Source organism: Muscardinus avellanarius (assembly GCF_963383645.1).
Source record: "Muscardinus avellanarius genome assembly, chromosome: 5".
NCBI classification, from domain to species: Eukaryota; Metazoa; Chordata; class Mammalia; order Rodentia; family Gliridae; genus Muscardinus; species Muscardinus avellanarius.
The window spans coordinates 61,537,289-61,555,671 of record NC_137790.1 but is presented as its reverse complement, the minus strand read 5'-3'; the positions used below and the strand labels follow the sequence as shown (position 1 = coordinate 61,555,671).

The following is an 18,383-nucleotide window of genomic DNA, read 5'->3' as shown; positions in this document are numbered from 1 at the left end:
TCTGGACATACAGAAGTCACTCAAATTAATGTGGATTACAGAAGGTGGCCCAGTGAGAACATGGATACCAGTCAGGACTGGTCTCAGTTTGATGGAAATAACTGAGGTGCTAAGGGTGAAGCCTGGAGAAGCATGGGAGAGGTGGCTGTGCACACCTTTCACACATGGCTCATCTTAAAACTGCAGGCATGTTTAGTTAATCTCACTATGTCCTAGGCAGAGCTGAGAGGGTTATCATCCAATATTGTATAAGAAGGTATTTTACTGATACCAAATCTCTAGTTCTTGAATACAAAATTAGAAATGGTCCAATAATAAAATGTTCATTCAAATAAAGGAGAAACACCTGTGAAAGTTCCAAAGTTTTATTTTTATTATTAGGTTTAAGCCTATTTAAGCAGTTTGAATTAAATACAAGGAAACATACCATGTCATCATACCAATGGACTTATTTTCACAGTTAAAAATGAGGTATTCTGGCTTTACAATGTTCTAGGTTGAATTAAGCAGTTTAATCACCATGACAAGAAGGAAGGAGATATATTTGCACAATTATTTCCTAGAGGGAAAAAAGCCAAGTGAAATGTGTACGAGTAAGGTGATTAAGCCATTAAATGCTTTTTAGAGTATTGAGCATTATATATGTAATTTTTAATACTAGAGCCTTAAAATTGGTACAATTTATTATTTTAACTTAGCAAACAACATGCACTGTAGTCTAAAACAAGTAAGTAAGAGAGGACAAAATATCATACTTAATAGGTCCTTTATCAGATACATGAATTATCTGAACTGACCAAGACTTATTTCCACTATGACAATTTCTGTATTTTAATTGCTGATCTGAGGTTAAGTATTACAGTTGGCATATACACAATACAAATAATGCATACATGATCTGTAGTTCATATTTATTAATATTGGGTATAAATTAGTAAGTATAACAGCAGCAAGGTCATATTATAATCTAGAATATATTCTAAGATTTATCACACTGATACTGTAGATTCATAACCAAAGTGTTATTAGTGCTATAAACTAATAACAAGTGTAAAATTGCAAATGTACAGAACTATCAAAGACATATATTTGACTATTCAAAGTGCTGTGCTTCTTATTGGGCTTTAAGATTGCGAGCAAGCCTGTGCTATTTGAACTAAGTATTGGTCCCACATTCTGAGCTGCAACCAAGTACAGTTCTAATGACTGGATGTGGTGAGGGACAGAAAAAAAGGTGCATGCGAGAAAAATGAGGATCAAAGACCCATGTTAACAGTGTGCTGGACGTTACTGAATGCACGTGCCTTTTTCCAGCATCCTGCAATTAATAGTAATGGAGGATGGCCAGAAGACAAGAAGAGAAAGTGGTCTTCTATGAGGAAGATGGGAAGGAATGACACAGAAGAGACCTCCACACTATTGATGGGATTGTCTGAACAGACTTTGGGGACTGAACTACTAGAAAATAAAGGAAAAATATTTTATCTAAATTATTTGGCTTAGAAATGAGTTTGAAAAGTCCTAAGAACGAGTTTTTTGAAGGTGCTCAAACACTATATCTAAAGCAGGATAGTATCTTAGAATATATAAGTATTTTTTTTTTTTTGCAGCATCCTAAGAGCATGCTATTTTAAGAATATCAATAGCATTTTCTAGTCTGTACTTCCAAGTTAGGGCTAGTTCAAGAATATAGTGCCATTAATTTTGCTGTTTCTAGTAGTAAAATGGGGAAACCAAAGGCTAAGGAGATAGTGAATCTTGTGGGGCAGTAAAGAGCCAATCAGAATCATCTGGAATTAAGGGTACAGTTTCCAGTGAAAGCACTTGTCATCCAATCAGCTTCTCAAGGCAACCCTTTTGGGTTTCAAAGCTATGGTGGCAAATTCCAAGGGCCAGTCTGAGGCGGAAGGCCAAGGTGTCCAGGAAAGTTAGTGGAATTTAGAGGGATAACCATGTCCTTCTGTGCTGCACCAAACAAACCTTCCGTCAGTTTGGATGCTGGATGCTATCAATTTCTATTTGTCTCATCTTGGTCTAACAGGCTACTTAGTGTGTACTGGGAAAGCTCATCTCTCAGGAGCTCAAATACATGTTGGCAGATTTCTGTGGGTGCTATATATTTCCTTGTACAGATCAGAGAGGGTGCATTCCTGGTTAAGTTCTACCAACATACACCACACTTTAAGTAAATAAGCCCAAGTAGTATTTTCCACACACATGTGCAGAAGGAATAATTACCACAGCTCTATTTCCCCTGAATACAAGGCATTTACTCTAAACATGAGGGCCCTCATATTTTGGGGGAGCTAGTCAAACAAGTTTGCAAAAATACTGAGCACTAAAGTAGTATTCAGAATCTTTACTAAGGCAAAAGAAGCAATGACAGCTTAGCTTAGAATCACTGCTCAGCTACAGGAAGGGAGCCTACTCACTGGGCCTCATTCATAGCCAACTTGGTTTCCCAGAACCTAACAGCCAGTAAAGAACACGGTAAAGCTTCAGTTGTGGCAATGCACTCATCTCGAATGGCCCTTTTTCTGTTCAGAAAAACGCAGTAGCTGGTTTTTAGTCTGAATTTCTTTTGTTTCCACCTTTAGCTTTGTGCTAAGCTTTCTAGCTGGGTTATAATCAATGTCTTTTGGGGAGCAATTTCTAAAGGTAAGAGTCAGAGAACCAGAGATGGAAATCCTGGCACACCAGAATGCCCCATTTAATTTTCAGAATGTTTTCTTTTATGTACATATGAGGTCCTGAAAGAAGAACCAGAATTCTTAAGATTCATCATTGCCTGGGCACATATCTTGAGCTTTTCTTTGCATTGATAAAAAATCCTGGGTTTGAACTGTGACTTAACTGTTCTAAAATAATTCAGGGTTCTCTCTGGATTCAGTACTGAAGAAAATGATGAAATAATAATTATTGAGTCAAATGTAAGAAATATAATTTTTGCAGGATCCTCTTAGAACTTCCATTAATATAAAATTTAATCCTTAATAATTTATCATCCCCTTTTATCAAGTCCCATTTTGACCTCTCTCTCCAGTCCTAGACATTTCTTCTCTATTCATGACACCACCTGCCACCTCTAATAGGCTCAAAGCTCAAACATTCACATGCCACCCTGACCTAATTGAAACCTGTGATTGTCCCTTTACCACAAAGTCCTAGAAATGCAACCATATTGGAATGGTCATAAAAAAACAAACCTAGCCATATTTCAGAGTACATATAACCCCGAACTCTGTGAAACTAAGTCCTAATTGGCTAATCAAGAGGCATTTTAGTTGGCCTCAATGTAAATTCTGTTCAAGCATGAGTCTTGTTTTGATCTGCCTTGTGAGAACAACTGGTGTGGTTAGGTCACTATTGTTATGGTTGCAGTCAGTTTTCTTTCTGTGCCTTGTGTCCGAGTTCTCCTGCTTGGTCTCATGAAACCATACATGCTTTACAATATGGTAGGTCTTTGGGGGGGGGTAGAAATTTGAGCTTTTATTTGGGAAAATCATAAATAATCTTTCTTTTGCCTCCCCGGACTTATGCAGACTTGCAAAACGCAAGCAAGGCTGGCAACTCAAAAGAGCATGAAGGAGTAGGACTTTGCACTCCCCATGCAGAGAAGGGTTCTACGCATGTCGCCTTGGAGGTTTTCTGTGCTTCTGTGTCATACTTGATGACTTTTGTCTTAGCATGCCAACACGGAGGTGCACTTACATGTTAGAATTCAAGTTCCTTTGCAACTATATATTTAAGATCTAAGGGAGAAAATCAAGTAAACATTTCACTGAACAGTCAGCAGCCAAAGGGCATCTCTGGCCTGTACAGATACTTGTCAATACACCTGGTCTCATAGCACCAAGGACCTGGACAAAGCCGAGGCTCAAATAAAACAGAGCAGAATAATTCTCCTCTTGCCTCCTTGTCTCTTTGCCAAGTAACAAATGGTTAAAAGAGGGGAAATGATCTAGTACCTAGCAACTGATCAAGAAATAAAAACAAAATAAAAGTGGAACAAGAGTAAAAATAAAACCCTGAGGGTAGGTCAGGGGTTTCAGAGCTAGTCTCTAGGGTTCCATAACCGAATTGAAAGTGAGGGCACTTACTTTCTTCCTCCTATCTACAGAATGCCCTACAGACTTTGCCAGTAGCAGTACAGACATCTTTTTAGGGAGGGATACAAATGCAAGACCAAGAAAAGTTAAACCAGGTTTTCCCATAGGGATTTGTGTTGTGAAGGAAAAAGTCGGAGCTTAAGTTACTTTACAGAAAAGAAAGACTGGGAGACCCATAATGCATTCAGTAGCTCACCTAAGGCACCCCCTACTACAGGCAGCATGCAAAATCCAGCTCTGAAATCAAAGGTTAGAAATGGAAAACTGTTGGAAGAGGGGTCCAGCAATCTTTATAAACACACACATCCATTCAGAACTTCAAGCTTCTGTTTTCTTCTTAAGAATCTGAAAGTTGACATTTCCTTAGGGATTCTCAGGCAGGGCATCAGAGTGTACACAGTCCCACACCCAGTTTTATCTCTAGCTCCTTTATTTGCAAAATTCTCAGCCTCAAGAACTGTGAGTTGTTCATGACCATTTCATCTTCTGCTCCAGTGTGCAGCTTGGTAGTGGTTCTTGAATCTGGAACACACACACACACACACACACACACACACACACACACACACACACACTGTCCTCAGCAGGATTGAGCAGGTCAGGGCATCTATAGCAGAGTCCAAGGTCACTCACAGCCCTGAGATTCGTGGTCTTGCTGAGGGCAGGGAGACCATAGCAGCATCTGTCCTGGGTTAGGAAAAGGTCAGTATGCTCCTGTGGGAGTGTTTTTGAGGTTAGAAGCACTGCAGATACCGACTGTATAAATAAATAAATAAATGAATAAATAAATAAATAAACAAACCAAAACACAAGAGGGCTCTTTAGAGATAAGCACTGCTCATCAGTTTAAAAAAAAAGAAAGAAAAAAAGAAAAGAAAAAGAAAAACAGAGAGAATATCCCCTCTTGAGTTTCAAAGCCCTCATGCAGGGTTATTAGTAGGCTCAGAACAACCTGCAGAAAGTGGAGCAATCCAGACACTTGCTGGAAATATTCCAACACTGGGTATTTCTCAGTTGATGAAATGCAAGTCATCCAAAATTGTCCCCGAGGTAGTCTTGTTTTCAAGGAGTTCCAGAATGCCTCCACACCGCCCGGAGCTTCCTGCTTTGATGCTACTGCACGTTCCCACACATCCTGTGCCGGCCTCTGTGTTGCCATGGACAAGGCACCTTCTACTCAGCATTGTGTCCCACAGTGCAGACCTTAGTCCTCGGCAGATGGTCATGAAATGCAATTCCAAAGTCTGGCTTGAAGACCCCACTTCAAAGAGGATTTTGCCAAAATGATGCAGTCATTTTAGGAAAAGCTACAGAGTTAAATAAAAAAAACCTGGCATGCAACAAACATGCATGTCTGTCTCTTGTTGGGCCCCAAATTGAAAAGGTCTCCCATCATTGTTTCTTTCACTTTCAAGAAAGAGCCAAAATAAATAGAAAGGTATCAATGCTTTAAAACTGGGAAACATATTTCTGATACCAAAGGCAGTATGCACTATTTATCAGCACAAGCTACATCCAAATAGTTTGTGGCTGAAACACCTTGGTGACATATAGGTTTTCCTCTCTTTATACAACCCTAGAGAACAGGGGATGCGGCTCCCTCTCCCCTCATAGCCTGTGGTTGATGTTAGTTAGAACCACCCCTCCAGGCAGTCCACAGCTGCACTGAGCCATTCTTAGGACCAGGAATGCCTTTCTGGTGTAGTGTAGCCTTCTCACAGGCTCAATGCAAGACCCTGGAAGAAAACAGGAAACAGGGCTAATTAAAGGATACCCATATTCCAGTGGAACTTGGAGAACCTATTTCCATATTCCATTCACCATCAAAAGCCATTGGGGAGATCCTAATCTTGATCACAGGGAGCATGCTTTCTTCCCTTGGACTTAAGTGTTGCTTTTTTTTTTAAGTCTCACTTGGGAGAAATGCAATAAAAAGCCCTGTAATTTTATCCAATAGCCCCGTGAGGAAGGAAAAAAGAAAAAGCTCTCCTCCCCTTACTTTACTATCATTGCCCAGGGGCCATCCTAACAGGAAATCCTTCAGAACTCTACCCTGGATCAACAACTTCAACGCTAAGTTAAACAATAATAACAACAATAACAAAAATGAAATCAGCATTTAGCGAAAGCTCTGTCTTCCTGTAGAAGGTCATTCAACTCTATGACAGTTGTGGCAAAGTCCACCAGGTCCACGAAGTCAGATGTGATGATGTTGACTCCCATGGCACCAGGCTTCTGAGTTTTCACCCAGTCCAGGATGGCAGGAAGATTCCTACACAAAGGAAAGTATGGGGAAGACAGAACGGACAGTTGAGTTTAGAAGTACTCTCCACCAAGAGAAACAAAAATTTCCATTAATATAACAAAGTTAAGTCAAAAGCAGAAGCCCCTGGGAGTCAGTCCATTGAAGCTTTATATCTCCATCAAAGATAAAGCTGTCTCTATTCCATCAGATAAACGTTTCAGGATTTCTTTGATGGAAGAGGAGATTATTTGTCCCAAACGCCAAAGTGATAACCATGTCATCAGAACTTTGAAACACTAAGCTCAAGAGTACAACTATTGTTGAGTTCCTAAATTTCAAACATATGGCAACATTGAAAGAATTTTATGGTAACTAAAGGTATCTACCGCCTAGATTTTAGCACTAAAATTTGGCTATATTTGCTTGCTGTATATCTATCCATCGATTCTTGCTATCCTTCCATCAGTCCATCTTATATTTTATATAGTCCTATGAAAAACATCTGTACATATCTCCTAACTACTTCAGCATTCATATGATGAACTAGGGTTCAATATGTGTTCCTTGTTTTTTAGAAATAAGGTCACATTCAATAAAATGCATACATCTCAAGCATACACTTGCTGAGTTTGACAAATGTATACAAATAATTCAAACTGGTCTCAAGGTACAGAACATTACCAGCTCTTCAGAAAGTTCTGGCATCTTCCTTCCCAGTTCATTCCTGCTCCATTCTCCCAGAGGCAGCAACTGTATTGACTTCTTGCCATTATAGAATAGATATGCCCACTCCAGAACGTCACGTTAACCATGCATTATGTGTTCTTTTGTGTGTGCTTTCTTTTACTCAGTATAATGGTTTTGAAATTCATAATGGTATTGCAAATATCTGTATTTTTCTTTCTCTTTTTAAAATACTGCATAGGATTTTATAGCAGGATTATAACACAGTGTGTTGATCTTTCTTCTTATTGTTGAATACATGGCTCATTCCAGTTTTGGCCTGTTATGAATAAAATAGTTATGGGCATTCCTCTACAAGTCCTTTTATGGACATTTGTTTTCATTTCTTTTGGCTAGATCTTACAGAATAAAATGGATATAGTACAAGGTTGGTTTACATTTGGTTTTATAGGAATTGGCAAGACCTTTTCCCAAAGCAATTGTAACAACTGCATATTCCTACCAACAAAGCATAAGGGCTGGGTCACGTCACATACTCCCAAAAGTTGATGCTGTCAGTCCTTTTAATTTTAGTGATTAGTATGGGTAGTGGCAAAGTTGATGCTGTCAGTCCTTTTAATTTTAGTGATTAGTATGGGTAGTGGCACCTTGCGTCTTAATTTGCATTTTTCTGATGAATAACAGTGTTGCACCATTTTTCATGTGCTTATTAACCATTTTTGAATATAGAAGTACCTGTTAGTTGAGCATGGTGGCACACACCTGTAATTCTAATATTTGGGAGGCTGATACAGGAGGGGCACAGGTTTCTGGCCAGCCTCAGCAACTTAGTGAGATCCTGTTTCAAAATAAAGTAGAGCTGGGAGTGTAGCTCAGAGACAGAATGCTCTTGAGTTCAATTCCCAGTAACACACAGACATAGACACAGACACAGATACAGATACACACACACACACACACACACACACACAGAGACACGTGTGTGCGCATGCACAAAGTACCTATTTAATTCTTTTACAGTTTGTTTTCTTATTTTAATGTTGAGTTGTTGAAGAATTTTACATATTAGTCTTTTTCAGATATATTTTGTGAATCATTTTCCCATTCCATAGCTCATTATTTAATTTTCTCAATAATGAATTTTCATGAGCAGAGCTCCTTAATTTTGGTAGAGTCCAATGTACCAATTTTTTTCTTTTATAATTTCTGTGATCCAAGAAACTTTTGTTTACTCTCAATTCACAAAGATGTTCTCCTATGCTTTCTTTTAGAAGCTTTATGAGTTTAACTTTTATACTCAGCTCTAAGAGCCATCTCAGGTTAATTTTTGTATATGGTATAAAGTAGGGTTTCACTTTTTCCATGCAGAAAGTAGTTATTACTGTGCGCCACAGCCGCCTCCTCCTCCTCCTCCTCCTCCTCCTCCTCCTCCTCCTCCTCTTCCCCCTCCCCTTCTCTCCTCCTCCTCCTCCTCCTCCTCCTCCTCCTTCTTCTTCTTCTTCATTTTTTGCAGTATTGGGGATGGGACGAAGGGCATTCTACCTCTGAGCTATATCCCCAGCCTCGTTTTTTATTCTTTATTTTTAAAAAGGGTCTCATTAAGTTTTGGAAGGCCTCACTAAGTAGCTGAGGCTGGCCATGGACCTGTGATCTTCCTGTCTCAGTCTCTCAAATACTGGTATTACAAGTGTGTGCCACCATGCCCTGCTCTGTGTATGGCTTCTTAACAAAGTAATATTTAATCAGTAGTCTCACAAACACAATCTGTTAGTTTTTATAAATTTAAGGCAAGAATTTTTATGTGACAGCCAGAATTTTTATTCAAAGAATTTCAGAGTTTAAGAACATAAATAAATAACTTGAATTCAATAAATATTTTATAAATTAGTAACAAATGTAATACCCTGGGTACTATCGAGGAGAAAGCAATAAAGTATGCTCATAGTTTTTAACTGTGGTAGAAACAGCTCACTAAGTACCCAAAAATGTAAACTGACTTAAGGAAAGACAGATATTACTGCTTACATTTGGTTTTGGGCTTGAAATTTTTTTAGGAAAGATGTGCTCTAAGCCCAAGTCAAAGGTGAGTGAGGTATTATATTAGTTAGTCCCTTTCTCTTCTTTTGGCCACACTCTTTGGCTGTCAATTTTCCCTTTCTTTTCTCCATCAAATCCAGTCCCTCTTCTTGCAGAATACAGCTTGACTACTCAGTCATCCAGGAAGTCAATGCTATGATGGCTCTGGTAGAAGATTCCCCTTCTCTTCTTGCTATTCTTTTAACCTGATGACTATAATCAGTCCTGGGTCTCATCTCTCAGTGGACTCTACTAACCAGCCATCAGCTATATACATCTCATAAACCAATTTACATTTTATGATGGAATAGACTACCTTCCCAGGAGCACTTCCATTTTTAGCTAGACTCTTCACTTAATCATCTCAATATGACTGTAACTTACTAAATTTTGCTGCCTCTCAATCTCTCCCCTGTAATATAGGAATAATGCTATCTCAGACTTTAGGGAGATACTGTAAATAAAATAATGTATATAACGTGTTTAGAGAAGTGTCTGGGATACAGTAAGTACCATGTAAGTATTTGGCACAAAAATAAAGATATATAAGGAATAGCATAAGGTAGAGATATTTTGGAACTGAAGTTTAGAAAATTCCTTTAAAAATTCACACCTAAAGCCAGGCGTGGTGGTGCACGCTTAAAATCCCAGTAAACGGGAGGCTGAGACCAGAAGATTGTGGTTTGCGGACAGCCTCAGCTACTTAGTGAGCCCTCCACAACTAAGTGAGACCCTGTTTCAAAATAAAGAATAAACAATAGGGCAGGGGGTATAGCTCAGAGGTAGAATGCCCTGGGTTCCATCCCTGGTACCACAAAAAAATAAAATAATAAAATAAAAAAATCACATCCTGCTGCTTAGACAACAAAATACTGTGGCCTGATAGTGACAGGGTACAAATGCAGACCTCCCTTGGAGGTAGAGGCCATAAAGGATACAGTGGGCCCCTGTAAAGGGTACAGAAGTAGTGAGCACACTTTCTTTTGTAAAAAAAAAAAAAAAAAAAATCCATCAGAAGCATGATATGCTGGTGCCCTCTGCTGGTAATCATGAGGAATATAGAATTGAAGGCCAGGAGGCCAACAACCCCAGCCACCAGCAGCCAGAACCCAAACTTTAGAGGATCCCTGGGGCTTGAGCAGAGAAATGGGGGACAGGTGTGTACCTGTGGTCTCTAGTGACAAAGAGCTCTGTGTCAGCCTTGGGCCATCCTTCCCCAAGGCGCAGATCAAATAACCAGAGAAAGGGAAATGGTGAACCCACTGAGAGGAGGAGCCACTTTATTTTCTTAACTCCTGGCATTTACCAGGATGAGAAATCCATGCAAAAGACTGAGCCAGACATTGCTGACTGTCCCCTGAGGCCATAGTTCCCACAGGCTGCACCACAGCAGGCTAGTAACTTCCATGTGACCTCGAGGTCCCTTTGTGGATGAGGCTGGGTCCTGGATTTCCTTCCAAGCAGGTGCAGCATGCCTTTTGTACCAGGCACCAGGGTTGGCATTTCAGGTTAAGACTACAGTCGAGTGAGGTATTATTCATCTATTCAATCGATGGGATGGGAAAAACCACAGCCCAAAGACCTCAGAACACCTGTCCAAGGTCACCCTGTTACCAAGGGACCACATTAGTTTGCTAGGACTCCTGTCACAAAATACACGCTGGTTTCTTCAAACAACTGATGTTTGTTTTCTCCTGTTCCAGTGGTCAGAAAGCCACAATGAAGGTGCCAGCAGGCTTGGGCTGAGGCCTCTCTTCCTGGCTTGCAGAGGACTGCCTTCTTACTGAAGAATCATGTGACATTTTCTCTGTATGTGCATACCCCGGTGCCTTTCCCTCTCTCTGCATTTAAAATTTCCTCTTCTTATAAGGAAATCAGTCAGATTGGACTACGGCCTACCATAAATGGCCTCATTTTCACTTAATTACCCCCTTTACAAGGTTCTTTCTCTAAGTGCAGTCACATTCTGAGGAGGTGAGCCCAGGGCTTTAACACAGAACTGGGGGCAAAGGGAGAAGGGACATAATTCAGCCCCTCATGGTGATCATGTCACATTTCAACTTCAGACCCTTTAATTTCAGTCCATGTCCCCTCTACAGTTCTGTGGTTTCTCTGCCCTTGGGCTTATGCAAACTTTACTTACAGTTGATTTCAGTGGGAGTGCTATCCTATGAATCTGAATTTCAGGTTTATGTGACTCTAGGGAAAACCACCATAGTAATTCAGTCATGTGTGTGTGTGTGTGTGTGTGTGTGTGTGTGTGTGTGTGTGTGTGTGTTCCTTCTCTGAAGATGAACTAAGGTAGAAAAGATCTCAAGTCCCGCCGGGCGTGGTAGCGCACGCTTGTAATCCCCGCACTTGGGAGGCGGAGACAGGAGGATCACACAGGTTTGAAGCCAGCCATGCTGGCTTAAGAGACCCTGTTTCCAAATAAAAAGTATAAAATAGGTTTGGGAGTGTAAACCAGAGGTAGAAAGGCTTCCAGGAACCCCAGTACCACACACACAAAAAAAGTCCAAAGTTTAACTGAGGGTTGGGGGCTAACTTCATGCTGAGAAAAGCAACTTTATATTTGTAGGGAAATATAGCTGTCATCTTCCCCTTGGTTTGAGTTGACAACCAGAGCCCAGAATCAGTAGGCAGAACCTCTGTGTGGCTCAGTCCAGGAACAGTTAGGACAGACCTCTGGGTATTGCTCCTCGGGAGAAGGACCTGTACTTGTTCCCTAGTTTGGAGGAAATGACAGCCACGTGATGTGCTGGCATTTAGAAACAGCTTCTTGGCCAGACCTGTGTTTCCTCCTTTGGTTGATGTGCAGGAATAGCAATGTCTGATCATGCCCATGGTATTCCTGTGACAAACAGGGCTTAAGATGCCAATGTATCTTTCCAGTCTCAGGGACACCTGCCTGCTCCCAGTTGGAACAGAGCTCTGGCATACTGGGATGTCGTGGCTTAGGGCCCAGGCTGCCCTCATTGCTGAGATTTGTCTGCAGCTGGATTAAAGTTCTAGGAATTTGCAAATATGAAAATCATGGTGATACTGTGGATGAACTTGTTACCAGAGAGATCTGACCTGATGCACGTACTAAGAAGACTAAGAAGGCAAGAGGCCTGCGGAGCGGAAAGTAACAGAGTAATAAGATATCTGTGTCCATGTCAGTGTTGAACACTGGGAAAGGTGGTGGTGCGGTGGGTGACAGAAGGCCAGAGTCTGGGGCAGGCTGCTGACTCGGAAGGTCCATGGGTCTGGGCCACTCAGCTCAACTGAGTCCCATCTTAAGTGGGGATGATAAAGTACTTTAGACAATATGACCTTCTAAAGGCTGGCTTGGCCAGGCATGGTGCCACATGATTGTAATCCCCGTGCTTGTGAGGCAGAGACAGGAGGATTGTGCAGGTTCGAAGCCAGCCCTGCTGGCTTAAGAGATCCTGTTTCCAAATAAAAAAATAAAGGCTGGCTTGGATTTAAGAATCAAATGAAATCATTTGCAAAACGTATTTTGTATTCAGAATATAGTCCACAGTTATAATTTATCCTTATTTTTAAAATACCTCCACTTTCTTGTGAGCACAGCCCTCTGAAAACATGTTTATTAGAGTGGTTTTCACATTACTTATGTTCGTGTTACTTTTTCCTGTGAGACTGTGAATTCCATGAGGCAGAGTTTATATTCCTCATCTTGTATCTTTGCATCTACCTCTTCCAAGGAGCTCAGTTTGTTTTGAATGAATAAATAAGTAACACCAATGTACTAATTTACCAAAGGCATGAGGAAAAAGGTCAGAATGCATGAACATATATTATACAAAAAGCTTAGAATTGTGGATCCTCCAAAGAGATATCATAATGGCTTCTGAGATTCTTCTAAGCTGAGTAAAACTAATTCAGTCAAGACTTAGTAGAGCAGCACAGAGAAGGGTTTCTGGTTCTGCCCATGGTTAATACAATGGGAAGTTCTTATCAAAATAATAGACTGCAGGTGCCTCTTGCCATCTCAACTTCTGACTAGGTGAATTATTGTTGTCCAAACTCATTCTATCGACACTGAGAACCAGGTAAACGGGGACGAGTGTTTGGATGAACCTTTCACTATCTGAACACTGTGCTCACTGTCTGGAACTCAGGAAACAAACTGATTCTTGTAATTCTTTCCCCCACATACTAGCTTTCTCATCTTGGACTGTAAGGGATGACCTATTCTCTAAATATATTTGTAGCATTCTGTGTGTCTGCGTCTGTGCGTATGTGATGAATATGACATACATGTGTGTATGCATGAATATGATACGTGTGTACATGTGTATGTAAGAATATGATATATTTCATATTCACACCATCCTTTTTCTCAGCAACATCTACCATTCATTTGGTTCTTTGGTGTCCAGAATAAAGACCATCATCTTGTACAAAATGACTGGAGTGGCTCTTCCCTCATCGCACAATCAGGTTTAATTCTGCCCTAAGGAAGTTTTTGAAACTATGGAACAAACTCTTGGAGGGCCACCTTTGAATCCTCAGCACTCAGCACAGAGCTCTATAACCCGAGCCTCTTAAATAAGTGAGCTCCTGGTCCATCTGCAAGGGCAGGAACAGGATGGGACCAGTGTCAGGATTTAGAGAGCACTTTGGGATGCTGTGTACTTTCTTAACAAAGTGCTAGGGATCCTTTGTACAATTAATGTAATCCTTTCAAATGTACAGCTTTTTACAATATAAGGGGTTTGGTTGTTGTTTTGGTACTGGGGATTGAAATCAGGGGCACTGTACCTCTGAGTTACACCCTCAGAACTTGTGTGTGTGTGTGTGTGTGTTTGTGTGTGTGTGTGTGGTATTGGGGGTGGAACGGTAGAACTCAGGGTCTTTTCTACCTCTGGGCTATACTCCAGACCTAATTTATAATTTATTTGGAAACAGGGTCTCACTAACTTGCTGAGAGCCTCACTCAGTAGCTAACACTGGCTTTGAACCTGTGCAATCCTCCTGTCTCAGTCTCCCAAGCACTGGGATAAGTGTGTGCCACCACAACCGGCTACTTTAAAAAAAAAAAAAAAACCCAAACCAAAAACAACAACAACAAAAACAAAACAAAAACAGTGTTTCATCCAGGTGTTGTGTCACATGCTTGTAATCCCAGTATTCGGGAGGCTGAGATAGGAGGATAGGGGTTTGCAGACAGCCTCAGATACTTAGTGAGGCCACTTGCAACTCAGTGAGATCCTATTTCAAAATAAAGAATAAAAAGTCGGGCTGGGGATGTAGCGCAGGGTAGAATGCCTCGGGTTCAATCATCAGCACTATACACACACATACCAAAAAAACAACAACAGAAAAAAAAAACCCACAAAAAACCCTAAAAACACCAGGGTTGGTCACTATATTGCTGAGGCTGTTTTTGAACTTGCAATCCTCCTGCCTCAGCCTCCCAAGTACTAGAATTAAGGTATGTGCCACGCTTGGCTAAAGGTGAGTTTTTTAATCCTCAAACTATAGTTTCACTGTGATGTATTCAGAAGGGAGTCAAAATAAATATTCTTTAAAAAACCTTACTGGTGGGTGGAAGCAAACTCTTACCTGTGAACTAGAGTGTTCTTAAGGCCGCCAACCAGGCCTCGGGCGATGGTCTTCACTCTGGGCGTGAGAATCGCCTGGGAGACATGGAAGGCGCCACGGGGGGCTCGCTCGCTCAGGGTGGTCTCCAAGAAGAGGATTAACTTTCGCACACTTGTAGTATTTGCCCAGGGTGCCGGAATCTTCTTTCCAGGCCACAGGAAGGGGTATTGCTTGTAGAAGGGACAGTGGTAAAAAATAAGAACCTGGAATGTTCAGGCATAGAAAAAAAGAAGAGAGAAGCAATTCATGAAAATACCGAATATTAATTCCTTGGTTTTACACCGAATGCTGGAAGGAAAGGCAAGTATATGTGGTGGAAATTCAAGAATTGTTTTTTATATATACCTCTCCTGCCAGGCATGGTGGCGCACGCTTGTAATCCCAGTGGTTGGGAGGCTGAGACAGAAGGATCACACAGGTTCGAAGCCAGCCTCAGCTACTGAGTGAGGCACTCTACAACTTAGTGAGACCCTGTTTCAAAAATAAAGAATAAAAAATAAGGCTTGGAGTGTAGATCAGAGGTAGAATGCCCCTGGGTTCAATCCCCAGTATCACAAAAAATTAAAAATGTATAAAATAAAATATATAAAATTACAAACCAAATCAATGATATAGAAATATACCTATAATAAATTCTTTTTTTTTTTTTTTTTTTTTTTGCGGGTCTGGGGATGGAACCCAGGGGCATTCTACCTCTGAGCTATACCCCCTGCCCTATTTTTTATTCTTTATTTTGAAACAGGGTCTCACTAAGTTACGGAGGGCCTCACTAAGTAGCTGAAGCTGTCCACGAACCACAATCCTCTGGTCTCAGCCTCCCGAATGCATACATTCTTAATAATGAATATATATGCCTCATGATAAAAATTACTAAATAAAATTATTTTGCTGTATGTTCCACCACTGTGCATTAGTGATGAGCATAAATGATATTTTAAGATAGCCGCAGTAGCTGAAATTTGGTATAAATATATCTATGAGGATAAAGTAACACATCTAGCTTACACTGCTGCCTGTACTCATAACTGACGGGTATATGAGTTTTCAGTTAAAGGTTAGTTAAAAAAGAATGTGAAATATTCCACCATTCAAATTCCATCTTGTTACACATGCCATTTATCCATCCACACCCCTGGGCAATCTTTGGACATCAGGCTGAAAACTCAGGTTGAGTTGGCTCAGATGACCTAGCAGTTACGTTTTCTGTATTCACAAAATTGACACTTAGTTCTCAGAGTTTAGATAAACACATTGAGCTAATTTGTGAGTACACAAATTTTCAATTGTGTGCGCTGACACTGAATGAAATCACGCTTCCCAGGAGAGGAAGGGAACGCACCACTTGAGTCGGGGAAGACTTCAGGGCCTCCAGTGGGACCACTCAGGATGATGGTAATTTTGAAAATAATTAGCAAGCCACATCCACAGCATTAATTAGTTTCTGGGAGGCTGCTGTGGGGCAGGGAATTGCTATTCCAATTGTCCCAGTTCAGAGCTCGGTTTTGTGGGGTTCTAGAGAAGTCTTTTCTCACTAGTGACCTCGTCCTGGAGGCATGCCCAAGCACCTGCACCACAATCCTCGAATAGCTGCCCTGGAGTGTAATCCTTCAGCACCCAGACCCGGAGCAGCGCTGAGGTCTTGTTTCCTGCACGCATTTAGCTGGTGACTGGATGCTGACTAACTGCTCCTGGGGGCTCAGAGCCAAGGAGTGCCAGGCTGCATGTACCAAGCAGGGTCGTGGCTGGCTTGTTGTTTTTAATGGTTTGGAGTAATGCTGACTGCTAATGATGTCTGTGGTAAACACGTGTGTTAATGAGGTTAATCACAGGCTCATGGTAAGTAGATTGCCTGGGAGATCTGGGAGGATTTCCTCCTGGAGGTATAATTGGAGAGCTTGGAAGGCTGGAGTCTGGGAGGAGAGCTGCTTGGGGGCGGTGGGTCTTGGGAGAGGCAGGAGGCTACACAGCCCTGCAGCCCCTTGACGCGTCTGCCACATGGTCTCCCATGATACCTGGCCCCCAGGCAAGTGTCTGGGCAGAAGAGACAGCGCTGTACTTTGCTCAACCTTGAAAAGGTGCAGAGTATGCGTTAGATGAAAGGGGCTTTGTGCCTTTCCTTGAGAGCCTGCTCGAACAGCCTGATCTGGGATTTATGGGGAAACGTCCACAGACAGTGGAAGACAGGCCCAGCAATTGGGCACATTCTACAGGATTCCTGGTGGCACTCGCTCAGGGCCTGTGTTTCACAGCTTCCTCCCACCTCACGCTGCTCATTTCTTCTCTGAAAACCTCTTCCCTCCAGCGCAGCAGCTCACATTTAGTTTTTCTCCTGAGACAGATTAAAAATGCCATTTCCTTTAAGACCTAGTCCTTGATTGACCACCTCTCACTCTGATTGTTCCTTCACTGGGGGCCTCTGGCAGATTTGTGCTATGTTCTACTTTCAACATATTTATTACAAAATTCTGTCTTTTATATCATACATAACATTTGAGACAGTCTTATTTTATAGTTGCAAATAAATTGCATTATATTCCAGTAGTTATGTAGTCTTCCCTTCTCCTTAAGATTCTAAAGACTGCCAAAATGCACATGAGATCTAACTCCTATGTACTTTCAAAACCCATATGTGCTAGTGTACAAATGGACACCTGTGATTTGTGATGTAATTGCATGTTAAGAAAATGAAATTGGATGGATGGCAGTGTACTTCTTGATATTAAGTTGCAGTAATAAAATACGCAGGGGGTTACATGCAAGGCCACTCATTACATAATGAATATTTAAAGTCTAAGCATATTTAAAGCATGGCATTGCTCCAGCTCGGGGAGAGATGCCTGGCCACTCTCCTTGAGATCTCTTGTTGCAGTTGGTAAGAAAAGACAGGACACAAATAACACAGGGAAGGAGGAAGCCTAGGGGATCTTGGGGTTTTTTACTTTATTTTTTTGCAGGTCTGGGGGTGGAACCCAGAGGCATTCGACCTCTGAGCTAGACCCCCTGCCCTATTTTTTATTCTTTATTTTGAAACCAGGTCTCACTGAGTTGCAGAGGGCCTCACTAGGTAGCTGAGGCTGTCCGCGAACAGCGATCCTCTGGTCTCAGCCTCCCGAACGCTGGGATTACAAGCATGCGCCACCACGCCCGGCTGGATCTTAGGATTTAAACTGGTGGCACTCTCCTTTCTCTGACTTGTCATCATAGCCTCTTTCCTTCATAAGTTCAGGGGTCTTTGTAGTTGAATGACCCAGTTAATTTATCTCATACATAAAACACGAAGATAGATTATCATACTGCTGTTAGAAATTCACTGTCCATACTATCTCTTCTTCTGTGGATATTCCTTATTCCTGCAGATTTCTAATCAGTGTAGCATGCAATATGTCAGCATACTATCTAGAATACTATCTAGATACAACACCATAACATTTTATCAAAACTAAAATGTAACCTTACATGAATCCCCATATTAAATAACCATTTCTTTTTTTACCATTCCAGAAACACTCTGAAACCTCTTCTAATAGAGCCTTATTAATAAAGAGAAATCGTTTTAAGAGCAGCGCATGACAGCAGTGGTGGAAAGCTGCGATGCATTAAAACCAGGCATTAATAAGGTGCCGCACAGCCCTTGGACGGCGGCTGGCCATGGGGAG

At 41.3% G+C, this 18,383-nt stretch overlaps 1 protein-coding gene across 1 annotated transcript in view; it reads right to left on the bottom strand.

Moving 5' to 3' along the window:
• Positions 1–6,221: 6,221 nt before the first annotated feature.
• Positions 6,222–18,383, bottom strand: part of PLCXD2 (phosphatidylinositol specific phospholipase C X domain containing 2) — a gene marked incomplete at both ends in the record, with an annotated part of 57,152 nt that continues 44,990 nt past the window's right edge. Inside the window, 2 exons of the mRNA XM_080696041.1 lie at positions 6,222–6,381; positions 14,689–14,930. Of these exons, the coding sequence (XP_080552167.1) occupies positions 6,222–6,381; positions 14,689–14,930 (402 nt within the window). The remainder of the gene's footprint in view (positions 6,382–14,688; positions 14,931–18,383) is intronic.